General features: G+C 46.3%; 2 protein-coding genes and 1 long non-coding RNA gene across 4 annotated transcripts; all 3 read left to right on the forward strand.

Annotated features, from left to right (window-relative positions):
- The first annotated feature begins 8,211 nt into the window (after window positions 1-8,211).
- Window positions 8,212-9,424, forward strand: LOC120665211. The gene is made up of 2 exons (XR_005671114.1): window positions 8,212-8,486; window positions 8,624-9,424. It is a non-coding gene; the product is annotated as an uncharacterized LOC120665211 (long non-coding RNA).
- A 1,804-nt stretch (window positions 9,425-11,228) lies between these two features.
- Window positions 11,229-15,411, forward strand: LOC120665212 (probable apyrase 7). Its single transcript, XM_039944687.1, has 3 exons — window positions 11,229-11,343; window positions 11,840-13,833; window positions 14,580-15,411. Exons 2-3 carry the CDS (start codon window positions 12,009-12,011, stop codon window positions 14,864-14,866), a joined length of 2,112 nt encoding a protein of 703 aa, XP_039800621.1. The 5' UTR covers window positions 11,229-11,343; window positions 11,840-12,008; the 3' UTR covers window positions 14,867-15,411.
- Window positions 15,412-16,293: 882 nt separating this feature from the next.
- On the forward strand, window positions 16,294-18,121 carry LOC120665214 (40S ribosomal protein S23). 2 transcript variants are annotated; one of them, XR_005671116.1, is made up of 5 exons: window positions 16,294-16,455; window positions 17,252-17,407; window positions 17,484-17,610; window positions 17,692-17,890; window positions 17,950-18,121. XR_005671116.1 is itself a non-coding variant. In XM_039944690.1 (4 exons), exons 1-4 carry the CDS (start codon window positions 16,451-16,453, stop codon window positions 17,830-17,832), a joined length of 429 nt encoding a protein of 142 aa, XP_039800624.1. In that variant the 5' UTR covers window positions 16,294-16,450; the 3' UTR covers window positions 17,833-18,121. The 2 variants fall into 2 exon arrangements, 1 of the variants encoding a protein (XP_039800624.1); XM_039944690.1 differs by having other exon boundaries at window positions 17,692-18,121.
- Window positions 18,122-18,149: the final 28 nt, after the last annotated feature.

The raw sequence follows: 18,149 nt of genomic DNA on the forward strand, positions 1-18,149 counted from the left end.
CTGCTGAACCACCGCAGTTCGTGCGTGCTGCTTGGACGAGTGCGTTGTGTATAACATGTGTAGCCACGTAGTACTAGCTAGATTGGTTTTAGGCTTCTTTTTTCCCTTCTTCGTGTGTTCGGCTTCATTTATACTCCTATACATCGTTCCGACAGAAAGGTTTCTGTACAACTATTCACTTCTCGGTGCCAGTTGATGTATGATCTCAGCGCATCCAGATCGAATCTCTGGTACATCGATCTCCAGCAGCTGACACGCGCTCCGATCCGAGGCCGAGGTCATGGCGTCCCGAGTTGTGTAGCTCTTCCATGCCGCTTGCGCCCGCTGCGCCGGCGAGCCGATCGAGTCGTGTCGTGTGGCCGCCGGCCGGCACCGGGCCGTCGAGCATCCCGATCCACGCCTCCTCCTGCCGCGCCGCCGTGCTACGCCAAGGCGAGTGGGCCAGTCGGCGCGGCAAGGTTGGGCCCAGGATGAACCCAGCCACATTCTGTTGGGCCAGAAAGTTGGCGCGACTACGGATCAGGCCACGACCACGACGGGCTGGCCCGCTCGTCCGTCCGACGATTTGGTCATCCGGGGCCCATTGTAACCTCTGCGTAACGCCCATTGCTTTCAGCCATATATCAGTCTGGCACGCGGGAGCACCAACAGAAAATGGCGTCTGGATCACCCGCGTCTTTTGTAACCTCAAGCTCTGCCACAAGCGAGCTGCGTCACGAGTTAAGCGAACAACGGAGTAGTACTAGCAGGAGCCTCTCCGTAACGCACGGCATATAAATTCCCCGAATCCCTCCCTGATGAGTAGCTTGGTCAGATCAAACCAGAAGCATAGCCAAATCAATGGCCTGAAGCAGTGAAGAACAACCCATCCATGCAGACAGCAGACATGGAGATAGGAAACTGTCGAAACACATCACACTGGATAAGCACCGAGACAGGCAGAGGCAGAGGCAGAGGCAGAGCCGCAGAGGAGAATCAATCATGCAGCAAGTGGTGTGGCTCAAAAGTTCTAATTACTCTTGTGCGCTTATTAATTTTTGCTGAAATTCTGCTGGATCCTCCTGGCTTTCTCACCTCTCAGAGTGTGAACATGCATGCCAGAAAAGATCGATTCCCTGTGAAATATCGCCTCGCAACGATCTTGTGTCCATAGCGTCTTGGATGAGAGCTCAACGTCCCCTTTCCTGCACGCTAAAAAAAAACGTCCCCTTTCCTGCAGCTGGAGCGGATAACATCGATCGTATCCTACCTGTCGGATAGAAAAGCAAAAGGCGCAGGTATCTGCGAATCTTTCGCCGCTTTTAGCATCTCAAATCCTGCAAATATCTCAACGATCGATGCAACCGATGCAACCTAAGGCTCTTCAGCAAATAAGCACCGCGCGTCAGCAACAATAGTAATTGAAACCACAATGCCAACAGAGCCAGGCGTACGTGGCACGGATCACTCCAGAAACGAGTCAGCCGCAGGAGCTTCTCATGGCTTGCAAGTTGCAACCACCATGCATGAGCTTCGATTCGTGCTCTTCTGACGGGTCGCTGGTCTGAGGATGTGTTAGACGCAAATCTCGGTCCACATACGAACGCACTAGATCGTGCAGCGTGAGAAAGAGCTCGATACAGTTCTTTCTGCGTGGAGCGGTCAGACCGGTCTAAGGGACCGGTCAGACCGGTCGCCGGTGAGAATCGGCGACGGCCGACGAACGTGAACCCGGGAGGGACCTGTCAGTGTAGGCGCACGTAGGGTTGTTCTAGGATCGGCAGGCCACCTAGAACGCCTTCAAACGTCGCGGAGACGAAGGAAGAACAGCAGATGGGGTTGGAAAAGCTAGGGTTTGGAGAAGAGGATAAAAAGTAGAGTTTGTATTGATTTTGTTCGATTGTATTTTCTAATCGGCCGTGACCCTTTATATTTATAGGGTGGGGTGGATTTATCCCGCAAGAAATCCTGTTTACAGATCTAAATCTATGAAAAACTCTAGTTGTACTCGGACTCTACTTGTACCGGTCAGACCGGTCGGACCTACCAGTCAGACCGGCCGGTCCCTGCCAGACAAGCCACAGTGCCTCGACCCGTCAGACCGCTCAGTCATACCGGTCATACCGGTTGGTGCCAATTTTGGCTGTCAACATATGCCCCTATGTATTTTTTTGGTAAAGATTGCTTGCCAAAAAATATTCTTTTGAGCCAAAATTGTCTAAGGGCGATGATTAACACTACATCAGCCATTTTTGTACTAAAGGCGATAAACAATTATCGGTCATGTTTTGCTCAAGTCGATGTTGAAACAACTTGTTTGGGCCACCACACCTTCTTTATTGTCGATGACGTCTTTAGCACGACCTCCACTTGTTGTTCCATTGCCTCCTTCTTGCGCATACGTTGCAGCCTTCGCTTCTAAGTATGAGACAAGCCTGAGGGACACCACCTCGGCTGTAAATACTTTGAATCTTGCTCCTTGCTCTTCTCATTCTCTTTGCTGCAATCAACATCTTACTTGACCGGATTATTGCTAGCAACAATTGGTCTTTGTAGTAATGCACGATTCGGATACATAGGAGGATATTGAATATAATATCATTGCATATGCATCCTACTATAATCCATAGGTGTATAAAAGTAAGGATACCAGCAATACCATGGAGCAATCGGTCCACTAGATGAAGTATAATTACCTTGACTCGATTGCTCTTGATGTCTTGACGATGATCCCATATCCTTGACTTCGCTTGGTGGCCCCTTCTGTCTCTGAGCACTCCATTCCTTCTCATATTTAGCCAAGAGTTCCTTAAAATTCGGCCTTATCTTGATTTTGGAGGAGTTCCTAGATTTATTGGGCGCACCGGTCAGACCGGTCGAACCGGTCAGACCGCCGCTATGGCTGGTCAGATCGGTCGACTTGTTGTCGGCCTTCTTCTTCTTGTCTTGCTCCCCGAGTATTTTTGCGCCTTGAGGGATCTTCTGTGTCAGCTTCTTTTCAGGTCTTTCATCACCAATAACTACATTCTTCCCCTTGGTTGATTCGGCTTGACTCGGCCGAACTAGCACTTTAGGATTATTCAATTCCAACACATGCACTGGGAAAGGATTCTGATCAACCTGCATATTAGGAATAGCCAATCGTCCTTCATTAATGGCCGATTGAATTTGTCTACGTAACACATTGCAATCATTAGTAGCATATGAAAAAGTATTATGAAATTTGCAATATGCTCGCCGCTTCAACTCTTCAAGCGGCGGTGGAGTATGTAACATCTTGACATAACCAATCCTATATAACTCATCAAATATTCTCTCGCACTTGGATACATCAAAAGTAAATCGTTCATCTTGCCGATTTTTCTGAATCGGTTTAAGAGCAGAACAAGTAAATGATTTAGCTTGAGATGGCCAAGCAAACTCAGCAGCATACACATCATTAGACTCATCGTCCGAACAATTTGAATTGCATTCTAAAACATGCACACTAGAACGATGATGCCTATGAGATTCTTGAGACTCTTTGCTTCGGCTTTCTACAGCCAAAGCTTTTTTGATGCACCTGAGTAACAGTAAAGAAATCATAACCCTCTAATCTTTCTTTAATATCAGAGCGCAAGCCATTAAAAGCCAAATCAGCTAAATCCTTTTCTGCAATATTCACACTAAAGCATCGGTTTTTTATCGCGGAATCGTCTTATATAATTATTGACAGATTCATCACGCGATTGTCTAACCAATGTCAAGTGAGATAATTTAAGCTCATCATGCTCACAGAAAAAGTGTTCATGGAACTTCTGCTCTAATTGTTCCCATGAGCCAATAGAATTAGGTGCCAAAGATGAAACCCATGAGAAAGCGGTTTCGGTTAGAGATAAAGAAAATAAACGCACATTTAACTCATTTATTGAACCAGCTTCTCCTAATTGGGCAAGATACTGACTAATATGCTCAAAAGTACTCCTAGTATTTTCCCCATCAAATTTAACAAACTCAGACAACCTAAAACCAGCAGGGTATGTAACCGAATCAAACGAAGTAGGATACGACTTTTGGTATGTGCGGGTTTTACTTCTGACATCCACTCCAAAACTTTCTCTAAACAGATTAGCCAAATCATTCTTATAATCAGTAATCATTTTATCGAAATTACTCAAAGAATTTGGCTGTGTGGATGTAGATACCTCACGCTGGTTTGGAACATACTGACCGGATGGACCGGTCGGACCGGTCTGTACGACCGGTCGGACCGGTTGGGGGGAACCGGTCTGACCAGACTGATATACCGGTCTGACCGGTCTCTGCCGGTTTTGCCAACGCTGCACATATCGGTCGAACATTTCGTCGGAGATAGGACCGGTGTGTGGCACTGAATTCCTGGAGATTTGTGGTGGTGTGTACTGAACAATCTCGTTCGTTCGGCTAATGTTGGCCGAATCAGGAATACTCATAATAGGATCAGTGTATGTGGGTGTAACAGTTTGATCACTGAAATAATTTATCGGCATCCCATATTGAGGTTGACTCGTTGGAGATGCTGCCGATGGTTGAGGAGCATAAAATTCAGAAATAGAAACAGATGGAGGTTCATCGGCTGATTTTGGTTTCTTACCAGCCGATTCCCTTTCCTTAGAGGTAAGCCAATTAACCCAATAAACATCATGCTCAGCTAGCAATTTCTGAATTTGTTCCATAGTAACACCAGAAGGTGGAGCAGTTGCAGCAGGTATTACCTGAGTAGATGCATCCGAGGAGGTAGAAGCAAAGTCGATCTCCTTGATCTTGGTGACTTTGCCATGTCGATTGACTTTGATGCTCGCAAGCGCCGCTTGTAGATCTTCTTCATCATGCTTCTTCTTGCGCTCCTCCAGCAGCAGACGAACGTCCTCCGGAAGATTCTCATATGTCGAAGGGATGATGTTCTCCTTGTCGATTTCTGTGTTGGAGCCCATCTTCTTTGGAGTAGATTAGATCGGTTTTATTAACCAAGATCTTTCTTCCCCGGCGGAGTCGCCAAAAAGTATGTTGACGCAAATCTCAGTCAACACACGAACGCACTAGATCGTGCGGCGTGAGAAAGAGCTCGATGCAGTTCTTTCTGCGTGGAGCGGTCAGACCGGTCTAAGGGACCGGTCAGACCGGTCGCCGGTGAGAATCGGCGACGGCCGACGAACGCGAACCCGGGAGGGACCCCGTCAGGGTAGGCGCACGTAGGGTTGTTCTAGGATCGGCAGGCCACCTAGAACGCCTTCAAATGTCGCGGAGACAAAGGAAGAACAACAGATGGGGTTGGAAAAGCTAGGGTTTGGAGAAGAGGATAAAAAGTAGAGTTTGTATTGATTTTGTTCGATTGTATTTTCTAATCGGCCGTGACCCTTTATATTTATAGGGTGGAGTGGACTTATCCCGTAAGAAATCCTGTTTACAGATCTAAATCTATGAAAAACCCTAGTTGTACTCGGACTTTACCTGGACCGGTCAGACCGCTCGGTCGTACCGGTCAGACCGGTTGGTGCCAATTTTGGGTGTCAACAGGATGCTTCCTACTTGAGGTGCTCAGCTCACTGTAGGCTGATGCGCGCGTCCACATGGCCTCAGGCCATTGTAGCGCCCTCGCGTGTCTCATTTGGGCATCGATTCCCTGGTTTTTTTATCCCTCCAATGTGAGAAACCAGCCCAAGTTAATCCCGTCTAATTGAGTCATCATCCATTGATCAACTCTATTAGAGAGGACTAACCCCGGTAGTCCTTGGAATGTGTCATGAGTATCGTCCAGAATTTAAACACACTCCACTAGCATAACAGCAATACCGTTACATAAGCGCATCCACACACACAAGTTCTATATTACAAAGAGATTCAAAGTTTATTACATCAAGTCTTCAGAGTTTTTGCAGCGGAAAGTTCTACTACTCGCACTCCATAAACAGCGCAAAATAAGAAGGTAAACACTATATGCCGATAGTGCCCTTCTCGTAGCCACCGGTCATCTACTCCTCACCCGCACATCCGTCCGCGGGGTAGAAGTAGCCATACACGGCCTCCGACGAGGTATCACCTGCAATAACTTTTAACGATAGCACCATTAGTACAAGGGTACTCGCAGGACTTATCCGACATGGGTATATAGCCCGACCTCAAGGAGAATGCATTTGGTTAGTAGCAAGGATAGGTCATGGTATTTAATTTTTGCATAAAAGGCATCTATCTTTGATCAAGTTATGATAAGCAAAAGACAAACATCTATAATCTCTAGGTCATTCATCAATACAATTACATAAGTAAAGTGATCATATATAACTTGAGATCAATATTCCATGAACTCCATCATGAGACTATACATTGGAGCGAACCTCAAAGAGCGTGCTCACTGTCCGCGCGGCTATTGTAATAGATTAAAGACCCTGCAAGGGGGAGGGGGGGGGTACAATTTTACCCACACGAGGATAAGACCAACGCCCATACCCATGGCCAAGGATAAGGGTTGATTCATACCTCAACCTTTCACACAAACACAACCGACTCTGAGCGAACGGTCGGGAAGGACAAGTGCATCGGAACCGCCGATCACACTCCATCACAACTCGCACCGAATCCGATCAAGGCAAAGTGTGACTCATGCTAATTGGCTTACCTTCTCATTTTTAAGCATGTGGTTTGTACTAAAAGGGTGCTCAAGAGACCGGCGACCAAAGAGACAGTCCTTAACCAACTCAAGCAAGACAAATCATTTGGACTCCTTTCCATCATGGCTTTACCATTCTTGCTCAATTCCGAATCACAATTCATAGTTGCTCACATTTTATTCATCATCAACTAGGAGTGTGAAAATAATCAAACATCCTATAACTCGCTAGTGGTGGTGCCCTTTCCACCTCTCGTCTTCTACCGTAGCTAAGCATGGCTAAGTATATAATCCGTGACTCCTAATCAAGCATGCTCACCTAGATGATAGTGTTCTAAACAAGGTTGGTATTGCATCAAATAGGTTCTAATCAAACATTGATATAATAGTAACTCATGCACAATTGAGACATGTATAAACTTCATTGATCCAAAATATAGGACAAGGATGCTTAGGTGCCTGCCTTGAGTTTCAAAGGAAGCGTCATCTCCCACGGGCTCCGGTTCACCCTCCTCTTGCTCTGGCGTCACGGTCTCTACATGAATGCAAATGATGTTTGAGAAATGAGCATGTCATGAATGTATGCAATGATTTGTAGATGACATGAGGAGGCATGCTCTAACAAAGCCAAACTATGATATAGGGACTGGGTATAAGGTGCATAAGTGGGTTGTTCATGAGTGAGTGCAAGGGTGTTAAGCAGGAAAGGGCGAACTGTCCGCTGAAAGGGAGCGGACCGTCCGGTTCTAAATAGCGGACTAAGCGGCGGACCATCCACCGGTCTGCCGCGGACCGTTTTAGGGCGATAACATGCTCTCTGTGTAAATCACGGACCGTTCGCGTAGATTAAGCGGACCATTCGTGTGACAGACTCGCCGAGTTAAAACGCTTAATTAAGCGTAACCGCCATCATCTGAACGCATCAGGCGCATTAGCTTAATTAAGTGTAACTTGACAGGCTGCTTTCAACCCACAGGCCGATCGAAACACACCAGAAGTCCCGCACGACGGCGAGCGCAGGCGGTACCAGCATGATAAAATATTATAAAAATAGTAAATAATATAAAGGCTTTTACAAAATAGCTTTAAATTTAAAACTTACAAAAGAAAATATAGCAACGGAAGAGAACCTAACTTACAAAGCATTTTTACTAGAGAATAAACAAAGCAACTAAATAAGTCGAGAACTACCGAGACGTGAAGACAAGGCGCCACATCAAGCCCACCGATGTGAAGTCTAGTTAGCTCCTATACCTGAAATAGGGTAAACAACAAACCATGAGCAACTAATACTCAGCAAGACTTACCCGACCCGTGGGTATAACTTAGCCCACATACCTAGACATGCAAGTCTTTTGGCTGGTGGTTTATTTTGCAGAAAAAGCGACTAAAGTAATTCCTTAATTTCAATATTTTAGCTCCAGGTTTTATATAAATTAACTATAATCTAATATTTTCATAAATCAACTATAGCAAACATAGTGGTGCAATCAATTATGATTCAATGTGTTCATATATATAGTAGTGCTATATGGTACCTGGGTACAGAATAAGTATTCAGTACCCGAACCCGACCCGCCCGACCTGACTCGATCCCCACAGGGCACCTGCCCCCGTCCGGTTTTTTCCCCTCGCCGGTTCCTCTCGTCCGCACAGTTTTTTTCCTCCCCCAGACCCAGCTCGTAATAGATCGTGGGACAATTCGGTTTTCAATTTCTCGCGACTCCACCGTCGCGGCGTCCGTTGCGAGCTCCACGAGGTTGCTCCGCTCTCGCCGCCGCCGCCGCCCCAGGGTCCGTTCCGCCGCCGCCGCCGTCGATAGCCGGTCGGAGTCCTGCGACCCGACCCACCTAACGTGCGGGAACTCATCCATTGGCTCAAGGTCCCATTCAATCCTTTCCCGTCGATTTCTGTTCGGAATCCACGCCTGACTTTTCCTCTGATTTTTGCGTGGTTCTTGGTTTCTTGTTGTGGCGAGGCATCCCGACATCCTGCATCTGTTTTGATTTGAAACACCAGTTCCTGTTTCGAAAAAAAGAAAGAATCAGCAGATCCGCTCCAAGGTCCGTGTGATGAGGCACTGAATTGGGTCGGAGGTCACAGATCCCAACCGGATCAAGCTGTAGATTGAAGACCAGCTGCTACTCCAGCGAGATCTCCCAGCAGCTCAGAGAAAGAAGCTAGCGGCGGACCCTGTCCTCCTCTCGACGGCTGCGCCAGGCAGACAAGGACGCAGACTACGGGCGTAGGACGCAGACTACGGGCGTGGTAGGGACGACGATCTGGGCGGATCAGGTATGGCACGGCAGCCTCTTTGGTCCAACTCCATGCGATGCGCGGCAGGAGCAAGCCCAGGCATTGGTCCCCAGCATCCCAGGCATGGCTCATCCGCCTCCATGAACAGACATCCAGGTTAGTCCCATGAGGTGACTGTTGACACCATCGTTTTATTTCATTTTTGTGTATGAATTTTTGACTGCTGAACTTGGTGATGCTGACCATGGTGTTCCTCTGCAACGACACTGGCATCACCTGTGACCATGCTGGCTGCATGAGATTTTCGAGCTCTGGGATGGCAAGTTCAAGCTGCCGAGCGACCGTCATGTTGCATGTGGAGCTAGCCTTGTGCCGCGTCGCTCTAGTGCTGCCCTATATATATGATTTTTCACTTGTAGAATTTGCTGATTAGTATTTATATGGAATTTTATTTTCTCCCTTTATTTGCTAAAGTTTCATATTGTGTGTACCTATTTAAGATTTGGATCAATAGCTAATATTGAAAAGATTGGCCCAATACGATAATGATTAGAGGAGAATAAATTCAATTGCTATAGCAAATTTTATGTAGCCAAATAGAGTATTATTAAAAATATGATCAACTAATTTTATCATTTCATCTATTATACTAAAAAGAAAAGATAGTATTATAAGAAAAGAAAAAAGAGAGGTAAAGAAATAAAATGTGCCACGACTGGCTGATCTATACTTGCTGAGCATCCACGGTTCACCCCTATCGTTCGTTCAGTAGGGCTATCAGAAAATCTCAAGACTCGTGAAGCTATTTAAAGTTAACTTGCTAAAATCTCAATTCATATATTAAGAATCAAGTTGAGTATGGGTCTAACTTAGAGGTCATGAGCTCCAACACTCCGAGATCGAGCTACATAGCGAGTTGCTGTGTCACGCGAGCTAAAAAAAATATAAAATAATAAGACTAGATGTTCAGGTATGTGTTTTTTCAGCTTCTCTTCCCATTTATTTATTGATCGCTTATACATACTTCTTCTTATCTATCCTATTAGTGCTATGGATATGGTGTGAATAAAAATTAAGGACTTGTTTAGTCGCCTTCCCCCTCGGCGCGCCTCCCGCTCCGCTCCCTCCCCCTCGGCGCGCCTCCCGCCGTCCCCCGCCCCCTCCTCCTCAGCGTGCCGAGGCCGGCCGGCGCGCCGCCGCACCCGGCCTGCTCCGGGCCAACCCCGCCCCGAGACCGCCCCCACGTGCCCCCGCCTCCGCCGTCCGCCGCTGCCCCCTCCTCCTCCGCGTGCCCAGGCCGGCCGGCCGCCGCGGCCGCGCGCCTGGCGCCACCGGGCCGGCCCGACCCCGGGTGATGGCACCCGGCGATGGAGCGGCTGCCGGCACAGCGAGGCCCACGGCAAGCGCGGCGGCCGGAGGGAGCCGACGGGAGCGGCGAGCGCGTGCGTCCGGCAGCTGGAGCAGCGGGCGCGGCGGTGGAACGCAGCGGCGCGCGGCGGCCGGCGGCGGGACGCAGCGGCACGCGGCGGCCGGCAGCGGCTTGGACTCGCGGCGGGCGGCGTGCGGGCGCGGGCGGAGGCCGGCGGCGCGTGCGGCGGCGGCGGCTTGGACTCACGGCGGGCGGTGTGCGGGCGTGTGCGGCGGCCGGCGGCGCGTGCGGCAGTTGTATCAGAATCTTTTTTTTATTATTTTTTTTTAAATCTGTGCCGTGTGCCTGGGATTGGCACACGGCGAAGTTCAAATCTTTGCCGTGTGCCAAGATCCATGGCACACGGCGAACTTCGAATCCGGCGCCGTCTCCTCGCGCCGTTACCATTCCACGTGGACGTCCCCGCCGTCATGTGCTTTAGTTTGCCGTGTGCCGGCCCAAACACACCCGATAAAAGACACACGGCGAAGTCGGCTTTGCTGTCGTGGTTGATCGTTGTCGTGGATTCGCCGTGGGCCACGCACGGCGAACATGTATGCCGTGTGTTTTGGGGCCTTCCCCATGTGCCTTGGGCACACGGTAAATGGCCGGAATCTGGTAGTGAGTAATTGCTATAGTACACACGTGATAATTATGGATTACTTAGTTTTAGTAAATTCTTTTCGTAGTTTACAAACGAGTTATGTAATTAATTTATAATTAGCCTATGTTTAATATTTTAAATGTGTAAAATTCTGTTTCAAAAATTTTTGGGGCGCAATTAAACATGCCTAAGAACATCTCAGCCTCCGATCGGCCTCGGCTCGGGACGCTGCAGCTTGAGGTGGCAAGCTCGCTCGAGCTCGGCTCATTGATGGCCCTCCCGCTCAGGGCTCACGGCTCACGGCTCACGGCTCACGGCTCAGGGTCTCAGATCTCCTCTCCTTTCCCTTCTGTCGAACCCTCTCCTCCCTTGGCCCTTGCTCTTCCTTCCCTGGCGACGACGGCTGGGCGAGCGGCGGCGCCATTTATCACGTATTCACCCAGCCCTTTGCCGGCGCCAGGCATCCACCAGGTATGCCGGCCCCTTTTCTTTCCTTCTGCTGTGCGAGACGGAGCACCCCGAACCCTAACAAAACTATTTGTATTCGGATCTGAATCCAGTTACAATATATTACCTACTAACTTCGATTTCGTTTGCAAAAATTATCGGGTGTACATGTGTACACCCATGTCCTATACTGTTTCCGCCCCTGTGATGCAGTGTGGGTTGCATGAATGGTAGAAAGGTAGGTTTGGGATTTAGGGTTCCTTGTCTTGCGTGTTGTATTGGGGATGTTTGTGCTGCCCACGGGTTGGTAATGATGCTCCAAGGTTAGTGTCTAGAGGATATCGTCATCTTTTGGGGTATGGTATTTTAGCTGAGTAGCTGGAAACTTATTTTTGTGTTCTTGTTTTTCAAACTGAGAGTTGTTCTGATTCCAGCATGGCAGTGCATTTCAGCCTTTTCTCTTTACTGATTTGATGTTGCAATGTTAGTTTGCATGCTAATATTTGAAATTTTTCCTCAGGCAGAGGCCGTATAGAGGTGCCGCTATATTGCTTACTCAGTGGCTGGCTATGCAATCTGCTTATGACTTCAGTTTCCCGAGATTCTGTCTGCATCTTGCCCCTGGTCAGTGAGATTCTGTAATGTGAGATTCTGTAATGCCTGCTCCCCTGACTGCCATATAATAAACTATGCGTCTTTCATCTTCTCTTCAAGATCTGCCGACCTTCACTAGAATTGATGCTTTAGAAAGGGGCTCTAGCATTGGCAGTGATCTGAGCTCAGGGCGTTCAAAGCCTGTACGCACGCTTCAAAGAGATGGTCCCGTGGCAAGCTTTTCAAAAGAAAGAATACCCCCATCGTCGCCGACAAATCGAAAGAAATGTATGAGAGCAGCCGGTTGCGCTATTGCGCTGATCTTGTTGGTGTTCTTCGCATATGCTTCTTGGAGATATTTCCATGTATTCCTCTCTGAAGGAAACTCTGAATACTATGTGGTTCTTGATTGTGGCAGCACAGGTACAAGAGTGTATGTCTATGAATGGCACATCAATCATAATGATGCAAATGGATTTCCTATTGTTTTGAAACCTTTAGGGAATGCTCCTAAGAAGAAATCTGGCAAATTAACTAGACTGTACGAGCGAATGGAGACTGAACCTGGATTGAGCAAACTTGTTCACAATGAAGCTGGATTGAAGAAGGCACTAGAGCCCCTCCTTCAAATGGCTGAGAAGCAGATCCCCAGACGAGCACACAAACACACTCCACTTTTTTTATATGCTACAGCTGGCGTCCGCAAGCTACCTAGTGCAGACTCAGAGTGGCTCCTGGATAAGGCCTGGGATGTTCTGAAGAATTCATCATTTTTATGTAGTAGAGACAGGGTTAAGATCATCACTGGAATGGACGAAGCTTATTATGGATGGATAGCTCTTAATCATCACATGAACATGCTTGGTACCTCATCATCTAAAATGACATATGGTTCACTTGATTTAGGTGGATCATCATTACAGGTTACATTTGAGACTGATAAAACAGTACAGGATGAGACAAGCATTAGTCTAAGGATTGGTTCTGTCGATCATCATCTTAGTGCTTATTCGCTTACTGGTTATGGATTAAATGATGCATTTGACAAATCTGTAGCACATCTAGTGAAAAAGTTGGGAGTAGCTAATAATGGCAAAGTTCAAGTTAAACACCCTTGTCTACAGACTGGGTACAAAGAAGATTATGTTTGTTCTTACTGCCACCCTCTAAAACAAGATGGAAGTCCCAGTGTTGGTGAGAAGACAACTGGCAAAGAGAAGCAGGGAGTAGCTGTTGAACTGGTTGGAGCACCTCAGTGGAATGAATGCAGTGCTCTTGCAAAAGTAACAGTTAATCTTTCAGAGTGGTCCAGTGCAAGTCCAGGACTTGATTGTAACCTTCATCCTTGTGCTCTTGCTTCTAACTTCCCCCAACCAAATGGGAAGTTTTTTGCTATGTCTGGCTTCTTTGTGGTTTTTAAATTTTTTAATTTGAGTGCTGATGCCACTCTGGTTGATGTTCTAAAAAGAGGTCAGGAATTTTGTGAAAAACCATGGAAAGTTGCAAAGAGTAGTGTTCCTCCACAGCCGTTTATAGACCAGTACTGCTTCAGGGCTCCTTATATTGCATCACTACTGAGAGAGGGGTTGCAGATTAAAGATAATCAGGTGATAATTGGCTCTGGCAGTATTACTTGGACCCTTGGGGTTGCTTTGTTGGAAGCTGGTCAGGCATTGTCTACACGAATCGATATTCAAGGATACAGAATACTGCACCGGGAGATAAACCCAAATATTCTCATAGTATTGTTTCTGATTTCGATTGTGTTGGTCATATGTGCCATATTATGTGTCAGCAATTCAATCCCAAGATCATTCCACAAGTCTTATCTGCCAGTTTATAGGCAGAATTCTGCAGGAAGTTCTGTTCTTAGTATGGGGTCGCCTTTCAGATTTCAGTTATGGAGTCCTATCAATTCAGGTATATATGCAAGTGCTTTTTCTTTACTTACATGCCATCACAGTTTCCCGCTCTGTAAAAAGCTAGTCAGACATTGAAGGACCACAGTACTGTAATTCTGTAACTCAAAGATTGATTTGTTGCTTTCGTTATTTCAAGACGAGTGCTTCTTTGACCAATGGTGTTCGATCATTAAATATACTAGAGCTGAACAAAAGCACTCCATTGATGATAAGACCTCGAAAATTAAGAGCCGATTAGAATTGCTTGCACTTTTGCTTCAGAAAGTCAGAGAAATGGTGTTTACCTGTTTAGTTAGAGAAACCAACAGTGTAGCCATACCGGTGGAGCTTGGACCCAATATTAGAAGGGTTAACTTTATGTGAAAGTAAGGAAGATTGAGGTGCCCTATTTGAAGCTTAATCAACAAACTTTTGAAATCAACTATTGGCAACAATGAAGCTCTGCCTTGAGTTGCCATCTTGTTAGTTTTATTCCAGTATGTTAATCTTCTATACGTAGCATTGCATATTACTCTTGCATGATGCAACTCACACATGTTTTTACTTCAATTAACTTGTTATAAAATGGCATCCATACATAATATTGTAATGTTAGCTCTTGTATATTTTAGATCACCTTAAATCCTTAATCTGGTAATCCAAAAGCATGTTTCAAATTTTGTTTGAATCTTACTCTTCTTTAATGTGGACTACCTTAGATGATCAAACTTTTAAATTTGTTCAACATTGTCTGACACTACACAGGTGATGGAAGAACAAAGACACCCCTGAGCCCTACTGTAGCTGGGTCAGATCCCAGTCCGTTCAGTATGAGCCATGGATTAGGAGGCAGTAGCGTTCAGCTTATGGAGTCCTCTAGACAATCTTTGGGTGTCTATCACAGCTATTCTGTTGGAAGCTTAGGTCAGATGCAGTTTTCCAGTGGAGTGAGGAACCCTAGCCGAGGTCAGACTACACTGCAAAGCCGACGGTCACAATCAAGAGAAGATCTCAGTTCCACATTAGCTGATATTCATGTTCCAAAGGTGTAGCATTTGCATCACAAAATGACATGACTAGAATGAGATCCTATATGCCATAACAAACTCTGTAAATAATAGCTCCAGAGTTCAGACTGCTTGATTTCTTCTCTAATCAGAAGTCAATTTTGTCGGTACACTGACACTTCAGTGAGGTTTCGGATTCATATAAATGTTAAGCTTATGACTTGGTGCCTATCCTGGACATGATACATCCATTCATCCCATTGTATGTGCTAGAGAACATACCATAAAGGTGAAGTTTTAGTATTGTACCAGAAGATATATTTGTGCCGTTCACAGGACTGGTTGGCCATGAGCTGGAACCTGCAAGTATGTAGATCAATTCTTCTGCAATCAGTCGTGACAATACTTCTTCAAATGTTTTTTTTATCTGAAACATAATAAAGATGCATGTAGCAGCATGTATTGTTGTTGTACCTATAGCCTTGTTGTGACTTGTGAGCCTTCTCTTATCTCTTGGAACACCATTTGGTGTGACACCTTGTGATATCAAAACGAAAAATTGAAATCATGAGTCAGTAACTTCACTCCTACCTGATTGTTCCAGGTGCCTTCAGTGCGGGCACGTATTCATTTGTAAGCCTTGTGTTGGGTGCCATATTGAGATTTTTGCTCACATAGTTTTTATCTTGATGACCATGAAATTTGTGTGGTATCTCTGTGGCTGGACACATTGCCTGTGGCTTGTATTTCAGTAATTATACATCAATTCCTTGTACAGAAAATAGAACGTTGATCTTTTCCACAAATCATGTTTTTTCTTGTGTGTGATTTGTCAGCACTGAAAGGTGGAGCTTTTGTATCAGGAGAGACCGGTTCAAGGCTGCATGTTGGAAGGCATGTTGTATGATTGGAGTATATTTTTTTGGAGCAATATGGTTTTCTATAGGCAGCAAACTTTCGGGATCAAGTCTCATGGATGAGATTCAGGGGCTGATCGGCTGATCCAGTGAATAGTATTCAGCTGGTAGAATGAATAATATTATGTGAGAGGAGATAAGTCGAGACAAGCCAAGATTGGACCAGCCGAACAGCCCCTCAGTTTATTTCCAAATTTCGTAGAGATTGAGAACACACTCCTACGTTTAATAAACTTTGTGTACCCCCTCCGTTCGTTCATATATGACGCAGGTTAGCGGAAACGAACTGAGGGAATATGCACCACTAGTATTGTTCATCAATACAATAGTTAGTCATTTTTTGAAGGTATAATCAGGGATTTCTCATTGCTGGCCCATCCATTTTTTTTTAAAAAAACTTCAGTAATTAACATCCGAATTTTAATCAAGCAACGTCTCTGACGTGTGGGCTCATCGGTCAGTGTAAGAAGCGAAGCTACGAAACCAGTCGCGCCCGAGGTCACACGTCGACCGTAAGATACAGCGGAGGCACCCGCAACACGAATCACGACGTCGATCCCGGGAACCCTAAAGGCCAACCCTAGTATATAAAGCCTTCCTGCCCTCCCCTCACTCCCGCAGCCGCCGCCGCCCTCGAACTCGAAGCCCGTCGCCTGCGCGTCATCCCCACCGCGTCGCCGACCCTTGCCGCCGGTCTCCTACCTCCGCCACCATGGGGTACGTTCGATGTCTCTCCTTCCCCTTCGTCCCGGTGTCCTGCACCCGTGCTCGTGTTGCGCCGGGTGGTTCGTTCCTGGAGGCGTTCCTTTGCCTCAGCCCGCCGGAAGTCCTCTCTGTTTGACGCGTGGATTTTGTGTGGATTTTGTTTCGCGCATGTGATTTAGGCCGCTTGGTTTTAGATTAGAGAATGAAATCGCCTCAGCGTTGGGAAGCAGAAAACTGAGCTTATTGACGGTCCAGTGCTGATCAGATTATACACCATCAGTGCTAAACATATTCATAAGCGATACAAATCCGTTGCCGCCGTGTAACCATGTGCTCCTGGATTCAAATGCTTGGATCCGGGAGGTTATGTGTGGTGGCATACAAAGTATGTTGCCCCCATAAATGCTCTGTTTTCAGACCTCAGCTGGTTTATTCTGTTTGGTTATGTTTTGGTGCATGTCTGTGGTTGGTTATTTAGATGTTCTTAGTGAGGTCCATATTTCAATGTTTGTTAGATGGATGTATATTCTTTTTCGGCTGTGCCAGAAATATTTTTTTTGTATAGCATGTGTACAATTGTAGGAGCAATACCATACATTTCATAGTAAATTGTATTGCTTGCATACGTACTTCGATCCTCTTTGTACTGCATTATGTTTGTTTGTGTATATACTGTTGCCTTTCATGCATTAGCTCCATGATGGATTAAGGTTACATATGCTTATACAATGGACAATTGTGTTCTTTGAGTTGCAGAACTTGTGATTTATATTAAATTTGATGTAACAATTGTGAATTCACATCACAGGAAGACACGTGGTATGGGAGCTGGGCGCAAGCTCAAGACCCACCGCAGGAACCAGAGGTGGGCTGACAAGGCATACAAGAAGAGCCACTTGGGTAATGAATGGAAGAAACCCTTTGCTGGATCATCTCATGCCAAGGGCATCGTTCTGGAGAAGATGTATGTTTGTCATGGGTGCTTTTGATATCCCAACTTTGTGTTGCTTGTGCTAAGGTCAGATACTTCCATTGTGTAGCGGTATTGAGGCCAAGCAGCCGAACTCTGCCATCCGTAAGTGTGCTCGTGTTCAGCTGGTGAAGAACGGGAAGAAGATTGCTGCCTTTGTGCCGAATGATGGTTGCCTTAACTACATTGAGGAGAATGTATGGGTTCCTCAACCATTGTTCCTTGTGACAATTGTTGACCCTATGCAACGAAGCTAACCATGTACTCTCTTGCTGTAGGATGAGGTGCTGATTGCTGGATTTGGTCGTAAGGGACATGCCGTGGGAGATATTCCTGGTGTCAGGTTCAAGGTTGTGAAGGTTTCTGGTGTGTCCCTGCTCGCCCTCTTCAAGGAGAAGAAGGAGAAGCCAAGGTCATAGATTGCTTTTGGATAGGCAAGAGTGGGGTAGACTGTCAATGCTCTATTATCAAACTTAGTTGTGCTAGCAAGACCCCGCACAGTGCCGGAAGCCTACGACACTGGGTACGCTCTTTAGTTGTGCTAGCAAGAGAGATGTATCTTCTGTTAACATTGCCATTGAGAGTTTTGTTTCCACTTTGAAGATATTAATGTTGCATTGTTGCTTCAAGCTGGGGTTTCGACCCAGTCTGTCGTGACTTGCCTTCAGTTTGAGAAATCTCTTGTTTTTTTAGCCTGCCTGGCTTGAAGTCTGGTTTATAGTGCCTAATGATGCTG

Source organism: Panicum virgatum, chromosome 3N (genome assembly GCF_016808335.1).
Source record: "Panicum virgatum strain AP13 chromosome 3N, P.virgatum_v5, whole genome shotgun sequence".
Classification (NCBI taxonomy): Eukaryota; Viridiplantae; Streptophyta; class Magnoliopsida; order Poales; family Poaceae; genus Panicum; species Panicum virgatum.

Bases quoted from the DNA above. Each gene is read 5' to 3' on its own strand.
- LOC120665212 (XM_039944687.1), top strand. From the start codon at position 12,009: ATGCGTCTTTCATCTTCTCTTCAAGATCTGCCGACCTTCACTAGAATT. The intron at 13,834-14,579 runs GTATATATGCAA...GACACTACACAG, and splicing joins ATGGAGTCCTATCAATTCAG to GTGATGGAAGAACAAAGACA.
- LOC120665214 (XM_039944690.1), top strand. The intron at 17,408-17,483 runs GTATGTTTGTCA...TCCATTGTGTAG, and splicing joins GGCATCGTTCTGGAGAAGAT to CGGTATTGAGGCCAAGCAGC. The intron at 17,611-17,691 runs GTATGGGTTCCT...CTCTTGCTGTAG, and splicing joins TTAACTACATTGAGGAGAAT to GATGAGGTGCTGATTGCTGG.